Source organism: Zophobas morio, unplaced genomic scaffold, assembly GCF_036711695.1.
Source record: "Zophobas morio isolate AGI-343-1 ecotype UQ-CSIRO unplaced genomic scaffold, CSIRO_AGI_Zmor_V1 ptg000004l, whole genome shotgun sequence".
NCBI lineage: Eukaryota > Metazoa > Arthropoda > Insecta > Coleoptera > Tenebrionidae > Zophobas > Zophobas morio.
In genome coordinates, this window is record NW_026972109.1 from 17,200,136 (window position 1) to 17,220,212 (window position 20,077).

A 20,077-nucleotide genomic window follows, 5' to 3' on the forward strand; every position below is an offset into this window, starting at 1 on the left:
TTTCTCTTGTTACATTGGATTTTCTAACACATATTATTGTTCAAAAAGGAACAAAGCAAAAATTATGAGTATCGAATTTATATAACATATTTTCGAATATGTCGGAAGCAGAAGTTTTTTTTCACTGCTCTAGAACAAGTTTTTTTTAGACAAACTATGTAAAAAATAAAAATGTCTTCTTAAAAACGTGGAAATAAAATTAGAAAACTTTTGTCTTTAGTAGTCCTTATATTTTTGTAAAATTTAGGATGACTAAAATCAACCTATTTCTAGAAAGGAAAATCTGGATGATGGTAGATCCTAAAGAAACAAACATTAAAAATAAAAAAAAATGTACAATTATCTTACCCTTGATACACAGTAAAATCAACTACTCGAGCTAAGTCTCCCATTTCTAACTTATGCAACATTTTCATTTCATCATCAGTTAAAACAAAGTCAAATACGTTAATGTTTTCTTCAATTCGTTTAGGTGTGGCGCTTTTAGGAATCGTCGCTAACCCCCTTTGCAAAAGAAATCTGAGAGCTATTTGTGCTGGTGTCTTGGAATATTTCTTTCCGAGTTCGATGACTTGAGTGTTCAAGAAAATCTTTGGGAGGTGCGTGGCTCTGGAAACGTCTATGTCATCAACTAACAATCAAACCAATAAAAGACTTGCGGTTTTTCCAGTTTCTTCATAAATTTATTATAGCCTGGGTTAGCCAGAGGGGAGTATGCAGTAACAGTAATCCCATTTTTTTTGCAAAAGTCGACGAGATGATCTTGGTTGAAGAAGATGTGAATTTCCACTTGCAAGTTTGCAGGTTTGATACGTGCCGATTCTAAAACTGTAGTCATTTGAGGGATATTATAGTTCGATAAACCAATATTTTTCGTGCGGTTGGCCTCTACTTGTTCTTCCATTTTCTAAAAACTGAGTTAAGTTCTTTGATTTTTCATATTTAATAATGTACTCGCCAAATCGCTGCGTGATCGGTTTTTTCTTCCATCACGACACGTCCTTTTAAATCTGTCGCATATCTACCATTCATATTTGGTATGTACTTAAAACCAACTGGAAAATGAATCAAGTACAAGTCAACGTAATCCAGTTGCAAATTTTTTAAGGACCGTGTCAAAAACATTTCCACTCGATCGGGGTGTACTCCGATCTTTGGTAATTTAGTGGTGATAAACAAATCATCACGGGACAACTTATTAGAAGAGATCCATTGTTGTAATACGTTTCCTATAAACTCCTCGTTGTCGTACATAATTGCAGTGTCTATGTGACGGTAACCGACTGTCAAAGCTGTATTAATAGTCGTATTAATTTCATTCTCACTTGTTAACTAAATGTGTCGATTAGAATGTGCTGAGATTTCAAAATTGTAGCTTACTTGCCAAGTTCCTATTCCAAATTGTGGCATTTTTTGACCACTAGGCAGTTCTAACGACGGTGGACGAGCAATATTAGAAGAATATTTCCGTAGAGGATACAATATTCTCGACTGCTTTAACAATGCCTTTAATACAGAATTTACCGCGCCCATAATTGAAATGGCGTATTTACTCATGCTGTCGTCCTTAAAATTTTAATAAATCAAAATTATTTGAACGTTTTTTTGAAATTTCTGACGTTTGTTCGTTGACAAAGCTGTCTTTTTGACAAAGTTTGATAACTCGATAGCGTGTGGCGCTGATTGAAAGTAATAAACATTCACGTTCGGGAAAAGTAGCTGACAGAAATTTTTCTGTAGTTAAGGTGCAATCTTAAGATCACTAGAAATTAGAGATTGGCATCAACTGTCTAATTTTCTAATTCAAATGTCAAATCTGAATTGTGTGGAAAAAAACAAGGTTTTTCAATTTTTTTTCTAATTTCAACACGCTTCGTTTCAAGAAAATCCTTAAATACACTTGGTTACCAAAGTTGGAATTTTATGCAGTTTTGATTTAAAGAAAGTTGTAATTATTGAAAAAAAAACAGTTATTTTTGTGTACTTTTTGTTTAGCAAATCTCTAATTAACATTCTTTAAAATTGCTTAAACAAACAAAAAATAAAAACTTTTACGTTAGGAAACGAAGGTTTGTGATTGTAGATAGCAAAAAAATGCTCTACAATTACTTAGATAGAACTTCTTTGGCATCTGGAGTACAACCAGTTCAACAAATTCAATTTCTTAGAAAAGTGATAAAATTTGATTTTACAAGTTCTGTTTTTCTATGATATGGGTTTATGAATATACACAGTTTTATTCAACATATTATTTAAATATCGTTTGCTAAGCAAAATTTTGAAATGACGTTATCAAATTTTTGATAGGTATGATCGGACAAATGTTTGGTTAACGTTTTATCATCTAAACTCTACACGATATTTATAGAATAAGTATATCTAAAATTTTGTAACGATTTCGGATATTACGCGTCCAATAAAATCTCAAACAGATAACACGGGCACCCACTTTTTCAAATTTTTGTAATTATAAAACGTCGAGAAAACATGAAACTAGCCAGTAATCAAATGGAGTCTATTAAAATATTACTTACTTCGTTTTCTGGAAGTAAAGAGAAAGACTTTCAATCAGCTTAATCTTAAGTGTTTAATAATATTTTAACCATGAGTTGTTATTGAATATGGGATAACTTTTATCTAGTTTCTTTTTATGTAGCTATAGACTTTATTCTGAGGTACCTAAGACGCCATATATTATTGATTACTAATTACGTTTTCATGCCCTAAATTTTGAATGTGTGCATTTATAAATGAAAATAAAATGTAAATGTGTTGGAAATGTTTCCTTCTGTATTCTCGTCACAGAAATAGGATTGTTGTAATAAATTTTCACGTGTCATAACAACCTGAGATTTTCCACAATCGTGACACATTATAGCACCTATAGATCATCTGTCTGTCTTACACGGTGGTATCTTATTTATTTAAGTGCGTACATTTGTCTTTTGCATATGCTGAAAAATGTTCTAGGTATGTTCTTGAAATTTACGATATTTGCCAGATTCTTTCAATATTTTCGCGTATGTAAATACTCTTATAAATTAAAGCCAACATAAAATAACTATTATTTTTAAAGATACATCTTTATTAAACAAAAAATCTTAGCCATGCAGTTACGTACAAAATAAGGTGGTTATTGTTGCTACAGAGGAAAGTCGGGATGCTTTTCCATCCTACAAAACGAGCATTCAAAATTGAATTTAAATACAAAGTTAACTTACCCTTTGTACAGTTTAAAATCAGCCAATCGCGCCGCTTCTCCCACTTCTAAACTCTGTAGTGTTTTCATGTCCTCATCGTCTATATTAAAATCAAACACGTTTATATTCTCTTCGATTCGTTTTGGGGTAACACTCTTAGGAATTGCCGCAACCCCCATTTGCAGAAGAAATCTCAAAGCTATCTGAGCAGGAGTTTTCGAATACTTTTGTGCAAATTGTACAACTGTTGGATTGTTCAAGAGGTCTGGTAGTTTTTTCGGTCTACAACACCACCACTCAAGACAAATATGAGAAGTTTAAACACTTACTCATGTCCAAGTCTCTGTAGAAATTTATTAAAACCGGGGTTTGCTAATGGACAGTACGCCACCACAGTGATTCCTTTTTTCTGGCAAAAAGTGACAAGTTCAAGTTGTTGTAAATAAATGTGGAGTTCGACTTGAAGATTAGCGGGTTTTATTCTAGCCGACTTCAAGACTGTGGTGATCTGAGAGATGTTATAGTTTGACAAACCTATGTTATTTGCTCGTCCGGCATCAACTTGTTCCTCCATTTTCTAAAACATTGTGAAAATAACTATGTTTTGAGTGTTTATATGAGTCAGTACCCTCCAGACAGCTACGTGATCTGTTTTCGGTTCGGTCGCAATTTCTCCATTTTCCAGATATGGTCGTACGATTCCCTCTCTAAATTTGCAACCGACAGGAAAGTGTATCAAGTACAAATCCACGTATTCCAGTTGGAGATTTTCTAAAGATTTCTTCAAGAACATCTCCACACGATCTGGGTGGACTCCAACCATAGGAAGCTTTGTTGTGATAAATAAATCTTCTCTTTTCACTTTTCCGGAAGATAACCACTGCTTTAAAACTCGTCCAATAGCACATTCGTTTTCGTATAGGAATGCTGTGTCAATGTGACGGTAACCAAGTTCTAGGGCTGTATTTAGCGCAGTTTCAATTTCTTCATCGTTTCTTGCCTGTGGTCATTCCGAAGAGAAATATATTTAAGTTTTTAAATTTTTACTTACTTCCCAGGTTCCAAGACCGAGTGCTGGCATTTCCTGACCATTTGGAAGAGTCAAAAATATTTTTGCTGCCATATTTGTCACTTCTCTACAACAGTTTTCATAGAGCTTAAAAAACACACCTCTTTGTGAAGTGAAAAGGTCAGATTAAATTCCAACGCTGAGCTAAATCGATAGGTTTGTTTATGTAATTTATCTTTGTTTTATTGCGCAATACATTCCAAGTATAAAATTAAAATTATATCTTTAACAATGTAGTTGTAGAGATATATTTATATATATGATGGTGCTTGTAGTTTTGGATAACTATGTTACAAGTAATATTTTTAAATGCCTTATGTATGACCAAGGTCTCACATTATCGGGCATACTTGTAAATGATACGTTTGGGATAAACATAAAAAAGTAAACAACTGTAGATATTATGTGTAATAAAAATCGGTAAATGTTACAACAGGTGTTCGATATGATTTACTATCATTTTTTGGTATCGTTATCGCCTGTGCTACCTCCCTCTCTTGAAAACGGATAGTCTGGATGTTTGTGAACCCTAAAATCAATGTTCAGACAAGACTATCTCAAAACAACAACAAATTTACTCACCCTTTGAGTACATCAAACCCGACAAGCCGTCCTGCTTCTCCCCTATCCAGTCCATCTAAAACCTTCATGTCACTTTCGTCCAAATTAAAATCAAAAATGTTGACATTTTATTCAATTCGTTTTGGTGTAACACTTTTTGGAATTGGTGCTACACCTATTTGCACAAGAAACCTCAAAGCGATCTGCGCTGGAGACTTTGAGTGTTTTTGTGCAATTTTGGCGACTTCTGGATCACCCAAGAGGTTGGGAAGTTGTATGGGTCTAAAGAGCGAACAATGACTTACGAAATTACAGAATATAAAAACTTACTGTTGTCCTAGCCGCACTAAAAATTTGTTGTAACCAGGGTTAGCTACAGGGCAATAGGCGACAACTGCAATTCCGTTTTTCTTGCAAAAATCTACGAGTTCACGTTGTTGTAGATATGCATGAAGTTCCACTTGTAAATTGGCTGGTTTGATCCTTGCGGATTTGAGAACTGTGCTGATTTGGGTGATGTTGTAATTTGACAAACCAATGTTTTTGGCACGTCCAGCGTCTACTTGTTCTTCCATTTTCTACAATTTGTTCAGAATTATGAATTAGATGTTTATCTAGCGTCAAAACCGTACCTTCCAGATAGCTACATGGTCCGTTTGCGGTTCAAAGACAGTTTCACCATTTTCGTTAGCATAAGGATGCACGCTTCCTTCCTTAAATTTGCAACCAACAGGAAAATGGATCAAGTACAAATCGACATAATTTAGTTGTAAATTTTGTAGTGATTTTTTGATAAATATTTCTACGCGATCTGGATGGACTCCAACCGTCGGCAGTTTTGTGGTAATAAACAAATCTTCTCTTTTGAGTTTTCCAGAAGATATCCATTGCTTTAGTACTCGTCCAATAGCGTTTTCGTTTTCATAAGCGGCAGCTGTGTCTATATGACGATAACCAAGTTGGAGAGCAGTATTAAGAGCTGTTTCAATTTCGTTGTCATTTGTTGCCTAAGTAGAACAACGTTTGTAGATGTAGGTGATGCATTATATTTAAATGATACTTACTTCCCACGTTCCTAGTCCAAGTGCTGGCATTTTCTGACCACTTGGTAGAGTTAACGAAATTTTTGCTGCCATGGTAACTGTGAAAATTTAATTACAGCCAGGAAATAGCGCTGCACGTACAAATGCACTTTGCGAATATATATCTGCGGTTAACATTGTATTTTTAAAATTTTATTTATCAGCCATACACATATTGCAAATTATTGTGCAATAGTTTTGCTTGCTTTGATTGGAGATCCTCTTACGCTACAGTTATAATTGGTTTAGTATCGGCAGAGTTTGGCACAGCCGAAGAGATGGACAAATATTAAAAACGACGGCGCGACGTTAGGCGATAAATTTGGCTGGCCGACTATGCAGTCTCAGTGGCGTTTGATTCAGTTTAGGGTTATTACGAAAATTGTGATGCTGAACACTCATTTTTGATTTTTAAAGCATTTTAGCATCTAGGAGAACTGGTTTAAGTGAGGAAAACCTAGAAAAAGTAGTAATTGTTATTAAGAATACCTGAAGTTGTAGGCCACGACTGCAATAGCGCTGGCGATCACTTCCACAATGCCGAAGTTTGATTATTATCAGTATGGAATTATTTGAATGAAATAGCTTAATCAATTAGTTCTTTCTTTTTCCTTTCAAATTTAATTTTCTTTTAACACAAATGAATATTTTGATTTGTCGCCGCTGATGTTGGTTATGTGAACATGCTAATAGTAGAATTATTTCAAACTATATATAAATATAAATAAACAATCGAAGTTAAGCATGCACTGTCAGAATGAAATTTTCCTCGTTGGTCATCTGCTTTAAATCTATTTCATATTATCCGCACTTGTGCGAATCGACCCCACTATGTGGGTGTTATTTATAGTATTGGTTTTTACTTTATAATAATAAATGAGTTAATAATAATAGAGTTTATTGCCCACACAGGATACAAAATACCAAAATAGGACAAGTAGATATAAAAGAATGCGTATATAAACTAAAAACATAAATAACAAATATAAATAATAATTATAACTATAACTAATAAGTATTCAATGATAAACGGAAGCGCTCTTTGTTATTATTTATCTAATTTCTATTAAATAATTTTACAATATACTGCAAGCTGTCACAAAAAATATCGCAGCTGTTACAGATTTTATTAAAGTTGCTGCAACATATACTTAAAGGGGATTTTCTTAAAATTAAAGTCTTATTAGGTGGATTATAAAAAATATTATGCTTTTTTGTACGTACTGGGGGGACATGTATTGGAATAAGCGATAACAGGACTGGACATTCAAAGTGAAAATTAACTATCTTATACAAAAATGTAACAGAGGCTTGATCACGTCCTACATCTAATGGCAACACATGAAAACGGCTTAATAATAATGAATGCTCACTTCCCTTGGGGGGATAAAAACCATCAAGTTTAAATGCAATCAATTTTAAAAACTTACGTTGGACTGACTCAATACATTTGATTTGATTTTTAAAGATTGGATACCATATGACACTGCAGTATTCCAGTCTTGATCTTACTAGAGAATAATGTAAGATTAGTAGGCTATTATTGGTATTTTCGAAATCTCGACAGTTTCGCCAAATAAAACCTAAAACTGAATGCGCAGCAGATGTAATTTTATTGATGTGCTCTAAAAAGGTTAATGTAACATCAAACGTGACACCTAAATCACTTATCACGAGGCTACCGGTTATTGATATACCACTAATTCTACAATCAGTGTGAACAATTTTTTTCTTTCTGGTGAAGGACATAATGTAGCATTTGTCTCTATTAAGATATAACTTATTGGTTTCACATCACATATTAATTACATTTAAGTTGTGTTGTAGATCCCTGCAATCGTTGACGTAACAGATTTTATTGAATATTTTCAGATCATCAGCAAATAAAGCTTTAAGACATTTTAAAAGTGGGAATAGATCATTAATAAATATAAGAAAAAGTAGTGGCCCCAAATTAAAACCTTGGGGGACTCCTGATGTAATTTTAAAAGATGGAGATGTGCACTTTTTGTACATAATTACTTGTTTATAGGGATGTACCGACTAGTGGCCGACCGGTCGGATAAGCCGACTAGTCGGCCGTTTTTCATCGTCGGCTGGCAGTCGGCGACTGGTCGGCTAAACAGCCGATCGGTCGGCTTTTTTTATTAAAATTAAAATAGTATAAAAAACAATTAAACCCGGTTTACAAAACCTGAATTAAATATTTAATTGCGATTTAATTTTTAACCCCGCGTTAAAGTGCCATGTGACCGACTCTACGCCAATCAGACGTCGCTAATGGGCTTGTTAAATGCGCGATCAACTTAATCTCGGTTATTAAAATATTGTATAAACTGGCCATAAATTGTGTTATTTTTTATTTTTGTACTGAGTTACTAAAAAAAAATTAAATGTCAAAGTTATCCAAACAAATTTAACAGATTTTTTGGAAAACAAAGGAACTTTAGTTATTCCTTTTATTAAAATAAAATAAATTTTTAAGGTAGTCAGAGAAATAGAAAAAAAACACACTGTCTGTCGCATTTATAAACCGGTTTTAGCAAAGCCGAACAGTCGGCCGACTAGTCGGTTTTTACTGGCCGAACAATCGGCTAGTCGGTTAGTTGGCCAGACCGACAGTCGGTACATCTCTACTTGTTTACGATTAAAAAGATATGATGCAAAAAGATTACATAATGAATTCGAAAACCCAAAGTTCTGTAGTTTTTGTAAAAATATGTAAAGATCAATTTGATCAAAGGCTTTTTGTATATCTGTGTAGATCACGTCTACTTGTCTCTGAGAATCTAAAATTTCGGAGACATATTGTGTAAAATAAGCAAGATTTGTCGCAGTGGATCTCTTTTACATGAAACCATGTTGATCAGAAGAGATTTTATTGTTAATCTGCTTAAATAAGTATCCATAGAGAACAGATTCGAATAATTTAGATACATGGGATAGAATTGCCAGGACAAACTTTCGCTTTCTTCCAAACGTTTGGGGAAATAGATGTCTTCAGAATCAAATTAAAAATGTGTAACAATGGCTCTGCAAGAACTTGATCGCAATCTTTCGGAATGAAAATAGGAATATTGTCGAAGCCAAAAGATTTATTATTTTTTAGGTTTTTAATCCCAAGAAAAATATCTTCAAGATGAAAAATATCAACTTTTACATTTAAATGCCCTTCCTCATTATAAGAAAAAACCGAAGTATTAGCATTCTTTGGATCTGAATCAACATAAACACTGCAAAAATAATCTTTAAACGCGTTTAATATGGCATCAGCCGTCAAAAGATCTTTGCCATTATAATGCATTAAACCTGGAATTCTCGGTTGCCCATTTTTTTCACGCACAAAGTTCCAAAAACTTGATGAATCTTCACATAGAAGAAATGACTCACACTTTTTCATATGAGTTTTATAGAGTGAGTTGATTTGTTTCTTAACTAAATTCTGAGATCTTTACATTTGCTACAATAATATTCTGTTTTAGATTTCTTATATATTTTGTGAGCCTTTTGCTTCTTTTTAATGAGTTTTATTAAATTCTTAGTGAACCACATAGAATATACCCTATTAGATTTTTGCACACGTTGAGGAACAATACGTTCAAATATGGAGTAAACTAAGTTGTAAAAAATACTGCAACAATTGTTTAGATTGTCATATTGCTTTACTATAGACCAATTTGTATGAAGAAACAAATCGTACATCATGACAAAATTAGGTTTCGAAAAATTGTAACTGCTGAAACTAAAATCTGGCGAGAAATTAACACTAATGCGAGAGATAGTAGAAGAGTGAACTGTTATTAACAAAGAAGGATGATGTTTATCTTCAGGTACCAATGCATGATCGCCTTTAGATAGATCACATTTAATGTTACTTAGAACTAGATCTAAGGTACGACTATTATAATTGACTACATTATTAAATTGCGAAAAATTAACGTACTGTTGAAAACTGTACAAAGTTCTACTTTTTGTCTCATCTTGATTAATATTATATAATGGAACATTAAAATCACCTATTATTATTACATAGTGAGAACTAGAGTTGATATAACTACAAGTCTCAAGACTCTAAAAATTCTTCAAAATCTTGCAGACTAATCTTTGGTGGAATATATACAGCAATGATATGCAGTCTCTTTTTAGTATTGCACTTAACCTTACAGGCCACGATGTCAATTATACGCGAAATATTTTGCCGTAAAGATGTCAAATCTATTGGACTTACTGTAGCAGAGTTTTTAACGGCAATTAGAACACATCCACCTCGTTGACATTCAGATGTATAGTCACGATCACACCTGTAAACCTGATACACTGTAGGAAATAATTCGGAATTTTTTATGTCTTGCGTTAACCATGTTTCACTAAGTACGATATACGGATGATCGTCACACAAAACTGAAATATAGAAGCTCACCAGTTTGGAAGTCCGCGAACGTTTTGGTAGTTAGTACTCTTGTGCAACGTCTTTAGCGCAGCCAATGTTCAAACGCACTTGTTTATTTTCGCCTATGTTTTCATTTGTTTTATGGGTTGTTTCACCAAGGGAAAAATTGATGTTTTTTTTTCATGGGTCGTTTTTGAAAATATCTTGAAATATACGTTCCCTGGGGCCATCTATCAGCATCCATAACTTTATCTTTATTAAGAAGGTCGACTGTTATTTTGTAAGACGAATAGTGTTCAAGGTATTCGAATAGAACGGATTCGCATGTTACTTCCGGGAAATCCGCTTTTAAAAAATTAACTACTTGATCAGAGGTAGTCTCGGAACTAAGCCGGTATATAGAAGAATGCTTTGTTAGCAATAATTACTTCCCGGTCTATTCCTGATTCATCATTATCTTCGAATGAAGAATCTTCTATATGATACAATACTTCTTTTATTTCTGTATCTGCGAATGATTTCGGTAAAGGTCTATTATCACTTCCTCGGCGCATATTTACATATGTAGAAGGAGTTGATCGGTCCGTAAAAACCTTGAAAACATTATCTCTCGTTATCGATTTATTGAACTTATCCACCGTTTTTGTAAGATTCCGACTATCGAAGAATGAAGATCGGCAATTTTCAACCATACTCTCCTTCGGCATAGGGTCGAGCGACGGATTTAATTTGAATTTAACAAATTCTAGCTTAAGAGCACTTACTTCATTTTGAAGGCTCAAAATTAATGCATTTTGTGTCGTAATCAAGAATTTGCAGTTTGTTAACTCCTCAATTAAGAAGGGAAACTATCTTGACAGTTGCACTGGATTGTAAATTGACTCAAAAAATCAGCCAAACACTGGTTAACAACACCATGTAGATTCTTAGTAGTGTCCTTTTTAACTTTTGGACCCATTATGAATATAAGATAAGTAATGGACTCGCCGCTACCAACGCAGCAAAGAAAAGTCTATAGAGGTAGATAGAGAAAACAAAAATTGTAAAATCAAATTTTATAATTTGTCAAAGAAGCCGGTTCGTTGGACTGTACTGGACGAGGAAAGTTTTTTTTTTTTAATGTATATGAAGTATATATTTATCACATACGTTTCAGCACACAAAATCTTAAACCTAATTAACATGTCGTCGAATGGTTTTCATGAATAAAATAATAAGTCGCTAATGTATATTTTATATTTATAATTTATTACTATCAAATGCTAGATTTCCATGAAGTTCTATGTATTTTCATATCGTGTGAACAAGATCTACTGATACGAAGTGAAAAGGTTAGATTAAAATATGCTGAGTAAGATGTAGGTACTAACGTTTTTTCTCTCGTAAAATGATATTTTGCTTATGAATAATTTTGTTATATTGTGACACTGATTTAGTGTTAAGTTGTTCCGCATCTGGATATTCTAATTTTTTGAAATAACTTCAATATAAACGTCGTAGTTCTCTCTTTCTATTTCCTGAAAATAGCCATTGGTTTAGAATACGTACACTAGGGTGTTTGTTTTCGCATAGAAATGTAGGTATTTCCTGACTCTTTGGGAGAATTATAGATATTTTTGCTGTCATGTTTGTCATTTCTCTAAGCTTATATTCAGTAGAATGGTTTTTCATTATAAGAACTGAGAAGGTCAGATTAAATAAATACCGTTGAGCCAGATCGATTAGTTTATTCATGCAATTATTTTTTTTATTGCGTAATGCATTCCAAGTACATAACTAAAGTTATATCTCTAACAAGGTTGACACATATTTGAATGCATATTTCATTTTAAATCTTTCTGTATGTTAATAAAATTTGGAAGTGTCATATAGGTAGTTGATCAAGTCCAATGTTCTCACTACTTGGAAGTGATACGTATAAGATAAAAATTTAAAAAACTGGTCGAAGGGTATCCAATATTAATAATAACAGTATTGTTTCCAAATTTTCGGGAAAATGGAGTGACCCGTTCTTGGTTTAATCCGTAAAATAAATTGATTTTTTGAGACACCCTGTATAAGCAATTCTAAAATATATTAATGAAATGGTAATTCACAAGTGTAAACTAATCATATTTTGCACAATTTAGGTAGGATTTATTTGACAAAATTTTGGATGACGCCATCAATTTTTTGGGAGGGGTAAAGGAATAAATTTTGTTTAACAATTTACCATCATTGCGATAATCTTAAAACGTTTGAAAAATTTCAAAGCATTCGGTTTCGCAGTTTCAACTTAAATTGCAAAATGTTGTCATGCAATTGTGATTCTTTTTCCAAAAATCTGGATGTCTAGGGTGAAACTCAACACAAATTCATTCAACACAAGTACAAGAGTATCTTATTTTATAATTGAAAAAAAAATAGTATTGTAAATTTTGGAGATTACGTCAGTCCATTGGTGGTGGGGATGATTAGCCAAATTTTGGTGCATGATATTCCTAATGTTTAAAATTTGACAATAATTGGTCGAATAGTTTCGGAGATTATCTAATAAAAATTCTCACAGACAGACGATGGAAACGGAAGACCTATTTCTTCGTACTCTAGGGGTCATGAAAGGTCGAGAAAACATACAATGTGTAAACTATCATCTATTATATTGTATAAATAGGTAAATTTTACAATTTTTTATGTCTAGATATGCTCAGTTATTTTGTTGCGATCGCCCATGTTCCCTAACAGTCTCACGCTTTCGAAAATGGAAAATCTGGATGTTTGTCAAGCCTGAAAAACAATGTTCAGACAAACTGTTTTAAAGCAAACTATTTTCACTCACCCTTTGAATACCTCAAATCCGGCAAGCCGTCCTGCTTCTCCCTTGTCCAGTCCAAGCAAAATCTTCATATCCCCTTCGTCCAAATTAAAATCAAAAATACTGATATTTTCTTCAATTCGTTTTGGTGTCACGCTTTTTGGAATTGGTGCTGCACCAATTTGTACGAGAAACCTCAAAGCGATCTGCGCTGGAGACTTTGAGTGTTTTTGTGCAATTCTGGCGACTTCTGGATCGCCCAATAGGTTGGGAAGTTGTTTGGGCCTAAAATCGGAACGGTGACACGAGATTGGACAATATAAAAACTTACTGTTGTCCCAATCGCACTAAAAATTTGTTGTAACCTGGATTCGCTATGGGACAATAGGCAACAACTGTAATTCCGTTTTTCTTGCAAAAATCTACGAGTTGACGTTGTTGTAGATATACATGGAGTTCGACTTGCAAATTAGCTGGCTTGATTCTTGCGGATTTGAGGACTGTGGTGATTTGGGAGATGTTGTAGTTTGATAAACCTATGTTCTTGGTGCGTCCTGCGTCTACTTGCTCTTCCATTTTCTGAAATAAACACCAAAAGTGCAAACTGATTTTTGTGAACAAAATAATTCGGTACCTTCCAAAGGGCCGCGTGGTCTGTTTTCGGCTCAAGAGCAATTTCCCCATTGTCGTTAAGATAAGGCCTCACGGTTCCTTCCTTAAATTTAGCACCAACAGGAAAATGAATCAAATACAAATCTACATAATCTAGTTGAAGACTTTCGAGTGATTTTTTAATAAACATTTCTACACGATCTGGATGAACTCCAACCATTGGCAGTTTTGTGGTAATAAACAAGTCTTCTCTTTTGAGCTTTCCAGAAGATATCCATTGCTTTAGCACTCGTCCAATTGCGGCTTCGTTTTCGTAAACGAAAGCTGTGTCTATGTGACGGTAACCAAGTTGTAGAGCAGTATTAAGAGAGGTTTCAATTTCTTCGTCGTTTCTTGCCTAAACAGACAAGTTTGTAGAGGTGGAGGTGACCGCGTGTGTTTAAATTGTACTTACTTCCCATGTGCCTAGTCCAAGTGCTGGCATTTTTTGACCACTTGGTAGAGTCAACGAAATTTTTGCTGCCATGTTAACGTGCGAAAATGTGATCACAGACACGAACTATCGTTGATTGTTCAAACGCAGTTTGTGAATTTGCACTTTCTAAGTTTTCAAATATATATAAGTAGATAGGTATACTGCAGACCTTCATGTTACAATGAAGGTCAGATAAAAGTCGAGTGGGTAAGCATGGCTGATTTGTTTACATGAGTTATCAGTTCTACATACATTGCTACTTATTGTGCAATAACTCGGTCTACCGTAATTATGTTGCAGCTATAATTGATTTATTATCATTCTGGAATTACTTGAATGAAACACGTAATTGCGTTAACTGAGGTAGATGGACTTTTGTCTCTACATTGCACTTTGTTGCTTTACAAGTTCTCAACAAAAATGTTAAATATTACACAGATTTATTAATGTTCGGTTATATTTACCTACTTACTTACATAATTCTGTACAATCATATGACATTGTATTATATTTTTATTTTTTTAATGTTGTATGATTGTCACTACTCCTGGCGTAATAAAGTTTTGCCACAAAAACTACTCGTGCCTAATCAATATTACGCTGAATATTGAAATGAATAAAATAATTAATTTATATTTTTCTTTAGATAATCATCAGCAATTAATAAACATGGCGTTGTGACGATCAGGTTTAGGGTAAACATATAAATAACAACTTTGCAAAAGCGATATATTCAATGCCATCACGACAATTAATATAACAACGTATTTATAATTATTAGTCATCTTGATGAGTTTTACCTTGCAGTTTCACTCTTCTGGAAAAGGATAATCTGGGTGTTTATCAACCCTGCAACCAGACAATGAATCCAAACAAACTGAAAATCATCTTTTGTCACCTACCCTTTAAATATTTCAAATCTGGCCATTCGTGCTGGTTCTCCCTTATCTAGTCCGCGCAAAATCTTCATATCACCCTCGTCCAAATTAAAATCAAAAATACTAATATTCTCTACAAGTTGTTGCCGTATTACACTTTTTGGTATCGGTGCTACACCTATTTGTACAAGAAACCTCAAAACGATCTGTGCTGGCGATTTTGAGTGTTTTTGAGCAATTTTGACAACTTCTGGATCGCCCAAGAGATTGGGCATTTGTTTGGGTCTAAAATAGCAGCAATGTCATACAAGATTAAATAATATTAAAACTTACTCTTGTCCTATTCGCGTTAGGAAATTATTGTAACTTGGATTAACTAAAGGAAAATAGGCAACATTTGCAATTCCATTCTTTTTGCAAAAATCTACGAGTTCGCGTTGTTGTAGATATACGTTAAGTTCTACTTGTAAACAGGCTGGTTTGATCCTTGCGGATTTGAGAACTGTGGTGATTTGGGAGATGTTGTAGTTTGACAAACCTATATTCTTGGTACGTCCGGCATCAACTTGCTCTTCCATTTTCTGAAATATAGCCAAAAGTGCAAATTTGATTTTTCTATAAAAACTAAGTGGTACCTTCCAAAGAGCCACATGGTCTGTTTTTCCTTCGACTGCAGTTTCACCGTTTTCTTCAAGATAAGGCCATCCAGTTCCTTCTTTAAGTTTGCAACCAACGGGGAAATGGATTAAATACAAATCTACATAATCTAGCTGCAGACTTTCTAGTGATTTTTTCATGAACATCTCTACACGATCTGGATGGACTCCAACCATTGGAAGTTTGGTTGTAATGAATAAATCTTCTCTTTTCACTTTTCCGGAAGATATCCATTGGTTTAGCGCACGTCCAATGCCGTTTTCGCTGTCGTAGACGAAAGCAGTGTCTATGTGACGATAACCAAGTTCTAGAGCTGTATTGACAGCAGCTTCGGTTTCTTCATTTGTCTAAAAATATTTGTTAAATACAGGAGTGGACTAAATATTGACATCGACTTGAACTAATAATTTATTTTTGGAACACTTTTCTCATAACGGTTTCGAAATATATTTAATTTTAAAATATACAGGTAGTAGATGAAAGTGTAGGTGATTCTACTGTACTTACATCAAAGGTCCCTAGTCCGAGTCCGGGCATTTTTTGACCACAAGGTAGTGTTAAGTATATTTTTGCTGCCATACTAGCGTTAGGGTAAAATTTAGTCACAAGTACGAATTATCGCTGCAAGTACAAACTTAGTTTGTGAATATGATAGAATTATAAAAGTTTCGAAATATATATATATATAGGTAAACAGGTACCTTTTTATATTATGGTGAAGGTCAGATAAAAGTCGAGTGGCCAAGTACCATAGATTTGTTTTCAATTTGATTTATCGATTATATTTAGATTACTAATTATTGTGCAATAGTTTTGTTTACATTAATTCGGCGTTCTCATATGCTGCTACTTCGAAACTAACTATACCTAACCAATATATCGTATTTAAATTTTAGATGATTTTTATGAATAAAATAATCTAATAATGTACATTTCATTTATATAATTATCAAGTACTAGATTTCCATGACGTATGACTTTTCACACATGTGTAAACACAATTCCCCAGATATGAGGTGAAGAGGTTTAGATAAAAATGTGCTGAGTAAGGTAAAAATAAGTATCTATTTATATAATTTATCTTTCTTTCATAATACATTTCAAAGGAACATTGTGTGTACAGTAATATAATATATAATCAGTATATAATTAGCTTTTCGCTCGCGTGGACCATTTTTTGGTTTGAAGAGCATTATTATCAAGTTGAAATTTGAAGAGCATTTGTACTGGAAATCGCCATAAAAATTGTTTTTCCAATACAAACTTTGTCACCCGATTGCGAAAAATTCTGAAATGTGTGTTTAATTTTTTGTGTTGAAGAGTATTAATACCAAGTTCCACGTAAAAATTTACAATAGAAATATTTTTGTCATTTCGCCACCACTTTCACCCCATTACGGGTTGAATCTCGGAAAATGCTTAAATATGGGTTTTATTAGTTATGTTGAAGAGCATTAATATCAGGTTTTAAGTAAACGTTACCATAAAAATACTTTTTCACATGCACACCCTTAGGGGATGAATTTCGAGAAATCCCTTTTTAAACGATGCGCCCTATATAAAATGAACATCCTCTCCAAATTTCTATCATTAGCGGTTTGGGCTGGTCGTTGGTAGGTCAGTCAATCGGGACATTGCCTTTTTTATAGTATAGTAATAAATTATATACTTACTTAAAATTCGGTTTAGTTGAAAAGCAACTATTAAAGTGTGGTGGTACTGATTTAGTGTTAGGTAGGTAGTTCAATATCTGGATATTATTATTTTATAATGTCGCTTAAAATTAATATCGTTAAAATAATGTGTTATAATATTAATGAAATTGTAAACGTGAGGTGTTGGTTACACACATAAATAACAATTTTATGAAAAAAATATCTTTAATATCAATGATACAAAGTACTAAAATTATTAGCCACAATGATCAGTTTTAGCTGATATTCTTACGCTTCTGGAAAAGGAAAGTCTGGGTGTTTATCAACTCTGTAACCGAACAATGAAACAAAACAATCCTGGAACCAATTTTTTTCACTTACCCTTTAAACAATTCACACCTAGCCATCCGTGCTGCTTCTCCTTTGTCTAATCCGCGCAAAATCCTCATATCCGCGTCGTCCAAATTAAAATAATAAACATTGATGTTCTCTTGAAGTTCTTTCAGTATTACACTTTTTGGTATTGGTATTATACCTGTTTGTACAAGAAATCTCAAAACGACCTGTGCTGGGGACTTCGAGTGTTTTTGTGCAATTTTGATGACTTCTGGATCGCCCAAGAGATTGGGCATTTGTTTAGGCCTAAAATAGAAAAAATGAAACACAAATTTAAACAATATAAAAACTTGCTTTTCTCCTATTCGCGTTATAAAGTTGTTGTAACCTGGATTAAGTAAAGGAAAATAGGCAATAACTGCAATTCCGTTCTTTTGGCAAAAATCTACGAGTTCACTTTGTTGTAAATATACATTAAGTTCGACTTGTAGGGCGGCTGGTTTGATTCTTGCGGATTTGAGAACTGCCGTGATTTGGGAGATGTTATAGTTTGACAAACCTATGTTCTTCGTGCGTCCAGCGTCAACTTGCTCTTCCATTTTCTGAAAAATAACCAAAAATGCATATGCAATTTATCTATAAACATTAAGTGGGTACCTTCCAAAGGGCCGCATGGTCTGTTTTTGGCTCGACAGCAGTTTCACCATTTTCGTAAAAGTAGGGCCATGGATTTCCTTCCTTCAATTTACAACCAACAGGGAAATGTATCAAATATAAATCTACATAATCTAGTTGTAGATTTTCTAGTGATTTTTTCATAAACATCTCTACACGATCGGGATGAACACCAACCATCGGTAGTTTTGTAGTAATGAATAAATCTTCTCTTTTGAGTTTGCCGGATGATATCCATTGATTTACTACCCGTCCAATAGGGCGTTCGTTTTCGTAGAGAAAAGCCGTGTCTATGTGACGATAACCAAGTTCCAAGGCTGTATTGAGAGCTGCTTCCATTTCTTCGTTATATGCCTGAGGGAGGTAGATACTTTGAGGTCCCAAAATTTGAATCAGCAATTATATCTATATTTAAAATATGTGTGGCTAAAATAGAATTTTAGAACACACCTTCAAAAAAAGTTTGAAAGTTAAATTATAAAATTGGTGTATTTGACATGATAAATGTAGGTGCAGGTGATTTACTTTTGGAAACTTACATCGAAGGTTCCTAGTCCAATTGCTGGAATTTTTTGGCCACTTGGTAATGTCAAGTAAATTTTTGTTGCCATGATGACTGTAAGCGAAAGTGAATTACAAGCGCGAACTATTGGCTCAAGTACCAACGCAGAGTCTGAATATGTACGGCCGATTTTAGTTTTTAAATGTACATATAGTTAGAAATATATATAGGTAGTCCGATATACTGTAGTTTTCCATGCCAGGGTGAAGGTCAGATAAAAGTCGAGTGGGTTAAGTACTGCAGGTCTGTTTATGTCTGGCTTATCAACTATAGAGATGTGTATGTATTGCTAAATATTATGTAATAGTTCTCTTTGTGTTAAGTGCAGAGTGGAGATTCTTTTATGCTGCAGCTATAACTGACTCATAATCATAATGGAATTATTCGAATGTACTACACACATTTAGGTGAACTGAATCTGAATAACATTATAAAAAATACTGTTAACTACTGAAATGATGTTTGTTTTTTGAGATGGATAAAAATGATAAAATAAAGTTTTGATAAATTATTTTTTTAAGAGGAATTATTTTTGTTGAATGTTATTATAACCTTTAGGGCATACACTGTGCACGAAAAAAATTCAGATATATGATGTCGTAATTTTGTTGTATCACTTTCATTACAAAGAAAAACTACACAAACAGTCCTTATTTTATAAATCTTCTTATTCTTATTAAGCAATTAATAGATACAATATGAGGTAACCTTAAAAGGATATATCAATTTTTAACTATGTAATTTTTGCTGAGCTATGATTTCATTATGTTGATATTGTATATGTACAGGGATTAGAAATACCTTGGAGTTGCAGTTTTGGTTGATACTATGAACAACTATGAATTAAACACCTTTTGATATTGATATTATTCAAAAATTGCTCGCTTAGACTTAAGACTAAGTTGCAGATGAAAATTTACTGTTATAAAATAATGTTTTTCATTAGAAATTTTGGTCCATTTCCTGAACGAAGATTTTTTCAGCTACTTCAGAATTGTGTAACTCTTTGAGTAAGCTCTTTGCCTTAAAATAGTCCACACACCCTAATCCATTGGGTTAAAGTCGGGAGAGAAAGGTGGTCATTCTAAAATCATAAAGATGGTTCCGACACCATTGTTGTGCTAATTTAGT

General features: G+C 33.6%; 6 protein-coding genes across 7 annotated transcripts; all 6 read right to left on the minus strand.

Moving 5' to 3' along the window:
• Positions 1-222: 222 nt before the first annotated feature.
• Positions 223-1,609, minus strand: LOC135135389 (aldo-keto reductase family 1 member A1-like). Its single transcript, XM_064064421.1, has 5 exons — positions 1,381-1,609; positions 955-1,332; positions 660-907; positions 349-609; positions 223-300 (listed from the first exon to the last, which is right to left on the minus strand). The coding sequence occupies exons 1-5, from the start codon at positions 1,555-1,557 to the stop codon at positions 270-272; spliced, it is 1,095 nt and encodes a 364-aa protein (XP_063920491.1). The 5' UTR covers positions 1,558-1,609; the 3' UTR covers positions 223-269.
• A 1,455-nt stretch (positions 1,610-3,064) lies between these two features.
• LOC135135395 (aldo-keto reductase family 1 member A1-like) lies at positions 3,065-4,426 on the minus strand. Its single transcript, XM_064064435.1, has 5 exons — positions 4,252-4,426; positions 3,829-4,200; positions 3,530-3,777; positions 3,222-3,482; positions 3,065-3,173 (listed from the first exon to the last, which is right to left on the minus strand). The coding sequence occupies exons 1-5, from the start codon at positions 4,321-4,323 to the stop codon at positions 3,143-3,145; spliced, it is 984 nt and encodes a 327-aa protein (XP_063920505.1). The 5' UTR covers positions 4,324-4,426; the 3' UTR covers positions 3,065-3,142.
• Positions 4,427-4,708: 282 nt separating this feature from the next.
• LOC135143780 (aldo-keto reductase family 1 member A1-like) lies at positions 4,709-5,999 on the minus strand. The gene is made up of 5 exons (XM_064075720.1): positions 5,895-5,999; positions 5,463-5,837; positions 5,161-5,408; positions 4,852-5,112; positions 4,709-4,798 (listed from the first exon to the last, which is right to left on the minus strand). The coding sequence occupies exons 1-4, from the start codon at positions 5,964-5,966 to the stop codon at positions 4,959-4,961; spliced, it is 849 nt and encodes a 282-aa protein (XP_063931790.1). The 5' UTR covers positions 5,967-5,999; the 3' UTR covers positions 4,709-4,798; positions 4,852-4,958.
• Positions 6,000-12,924: 6,925 nt separating this feature from the next.
• Positions 12,925-14,401, minus strand: LOC135143711 (1,5-anhydro-D-fructose reductase-like). Its single transcript, XM_064075623.1, has 5 exons — positions 14,163-14,401; positions 13,731-14,105; positions 13,428-13,675; positions 13,121-13,381; positions 12,925-13,068 (listed from the first exon to the last, which is right to left on the minus strand). The coding sequence occupies exons 1-5, from the start codon at positions 14,232-14,234 to the stop codon at positions 13,029-13,031; spliced, it is 996 nt and encodes a 331-aa protein (XP_063931693.1). The 5' UTR covers positions 14,235-14,401; the 3' UTR covers positions 12,925-13,028.
• A 497-nt stretch (positions 14,402-14,898) lies between these two features.
• On the minus strand, positions 14,899-16,620 carry LOC135135403 (aldo-keto reductase family 1 member C13-like). 2 transcript variants are annotated; one of them, XM_064064452.1, is made up of 6 exons: positions 16,420-16,620; positions 16,226-16,339; positions 15,697-16,065; positions 15,395-15,642; positions 15,086-15,346; positions 14,899-15,032 (listed from the first exon to the last, which is right to left on the minus strand). In XM_064064452.1, the coding sequence occupies exons 2-6, from the start codon at positions 16,295-16,297 to the stop codon at positions 14,993-14,995; spliced, it is 990 nt and encodes a 329-aa protein (XP_063920522.1). In that variant the 5' UTR covers positions 16,298-16,339; positions 16,420-16,620; the 3' UTR covers positions 14,899-14,992. The 2 variants fall into 2 exon arrangements, with proteins under 2 accessions (XP_063920522.1, XP_063920513.1); XM_064064443.1 differs by lacking the exon at positions 16,420-16,620 and having other exon boundaries at positions 16,226-16,396.
• Positions 16,621-17,604: 984 nt separating this feature from the next.
• On the minus strand, positions 17,605-19,093 carry LOC135143720 (aldo-keto reductase family 1 member A1-like). Its single transcript, XM_064075634.1, has 5 exons — positions 18,924-19,093; positions 18,367-18,738; positions 18,064-18,311; positions 17,755-18,015; positions 17,605-17,701 (listed from the first exon to the last, which is right to left on the minus strand). Exons 1-5 carry the CDS (start codon positions 18,993-18,995, stop codon positions 17,662-17,664), a joined length of 993 nt encoding a protein of 330 aa, XP_063931704.1. The 5' UTR covers positions 18,996-19,093; the 3' UTR covers positions 17,605-17,661.
• Between the last annotated feature and the right edge of the window lie 984 nt (positions 19,094-20,077).

Bases quoted from the DNA above. Each gene is read 5' to 3' on its own strand.
- LOC135135389 (XM_064064421.1), bottom strand. From the start codon at position 1,557: ATGAGTAAATACGCCATTTCAATTATGGGCGCGGTAAATTCTGTATTA. The intron at 1,333-1,380 runs GTAAGCTACAAT...CGACACATTTAG, and splicing joins TTGGAATAGGAACTTGGCAA to TTAACAAGTGAGAATGAAAT. The intron at 610-659 runs GCAAGTCTTTTA...AGACGTTTCCAG, and splicing joins ATGAAGAAACTGGAAAAACC to AGCCACGCACCTCCCAAAGA.
- LOC135135395 (XM_064064435.1), bottom strand. From the start codon at position 4,323: ATGGCAGCAAAAATATTTTTGACTCTTCCAAATGGTCAGGAAATGCCA. The intron at 4,201-4,251 runs GTAAGTAAAAAT...GAATGACCACAG, and splicing joins TCGGTCTTGGAACCTGGGAA to GCAAGAAACGATGAAGAAAT. The intron at 3,778-3,828 runs GTACTGACTCAT...ACAATGTTTTAG, and splicing joins ATCACGTAGCTGTCTGGAGG to AAAATGGAGGAACAAGTTGA.
- LOC135143780 (XM_064075720.1), bottom strand. From the start codon at position 5,966: ATGGCAGCAAAAATTTCGTTAACTCTACCAAGTGGTCAGAAAATGCCA. The intron at 5,838-5,894 runs GTAAGTATCATT...TGTTCTACTTAG, and splicing joins TTGGACTAGGAACGTGGGAA to GCAACAAATGACAACGAAAT. The intron at 5,409-5,462 runs GTACGGTTTTGA...AACAAATTGTAG, and splicing joins ACCATGTAGCTATCTGGAAG to AAAATGGAAGAACAAGTAGA.
- LOC135143711 (XM_064075623.1), bottom strand. From the start codon at position 14,234: ATGGCAGCAAAAATTTCGTTGACTCTACCAAGTGGTCAAAAAATGCCA. The intron at 14,106-14,162 runs GTAAGTACAATT...TTGTCTGTTTAG, and splicing joins TTGGACTAGGCACATGGGAA to GCAAGAAACGACGAAGAAAT. The intron at 13,382-13,427 runs GTAAGTTTTTAT...TTCCGATTTTAG, and splicing joins TTAGTGCGATTGGGACAACA to GCCCAAACAACTTCCCAACC.
- LOC135135403 (XM_064064452.1), bottom strand. From the start codon at position 16,297: ATGGCAGCAAAAATATACTTAACACTACCTTGTGGTCAAAAAATGCCC. The intron at 15,643-15,696 runs GTACCACTTAGT...GCTATATTTCAG, and splicing joins ACCATGTGGCTCTTTGGAAG to AAAATGGAAGAGCAAGTTGA. The intron at 15,347-15,394 runs GTAAGTTTTAAT...CTGCTATTTTAG, and splicing joins CTAACGCGAATAGGACAAGA to ACCCAAACAAATGCCCAATC.
- LOC135143720 (XM_064075634.1), bottom strand. From the start codon at position 18,995: ATGGCAACAAAAATTTACTTGACATTACCAAGTGGCCAAAAAATTCCA. The intron at 18,312-18,366 runs GTACCCACTTAA...GTTATTTTTCAG, and splicing joins ACCATGCGGCCCTTTGGAAG to AAAATGGAAGAGCAAGTTGA. The intron at 18,016-18,063 runs GCAAGTTTTTAT...TTTCTATTTTAG, and splicing joins ATAACGCGAATAGGAGAAAA to GCCTAAACAAATGCCCAATC.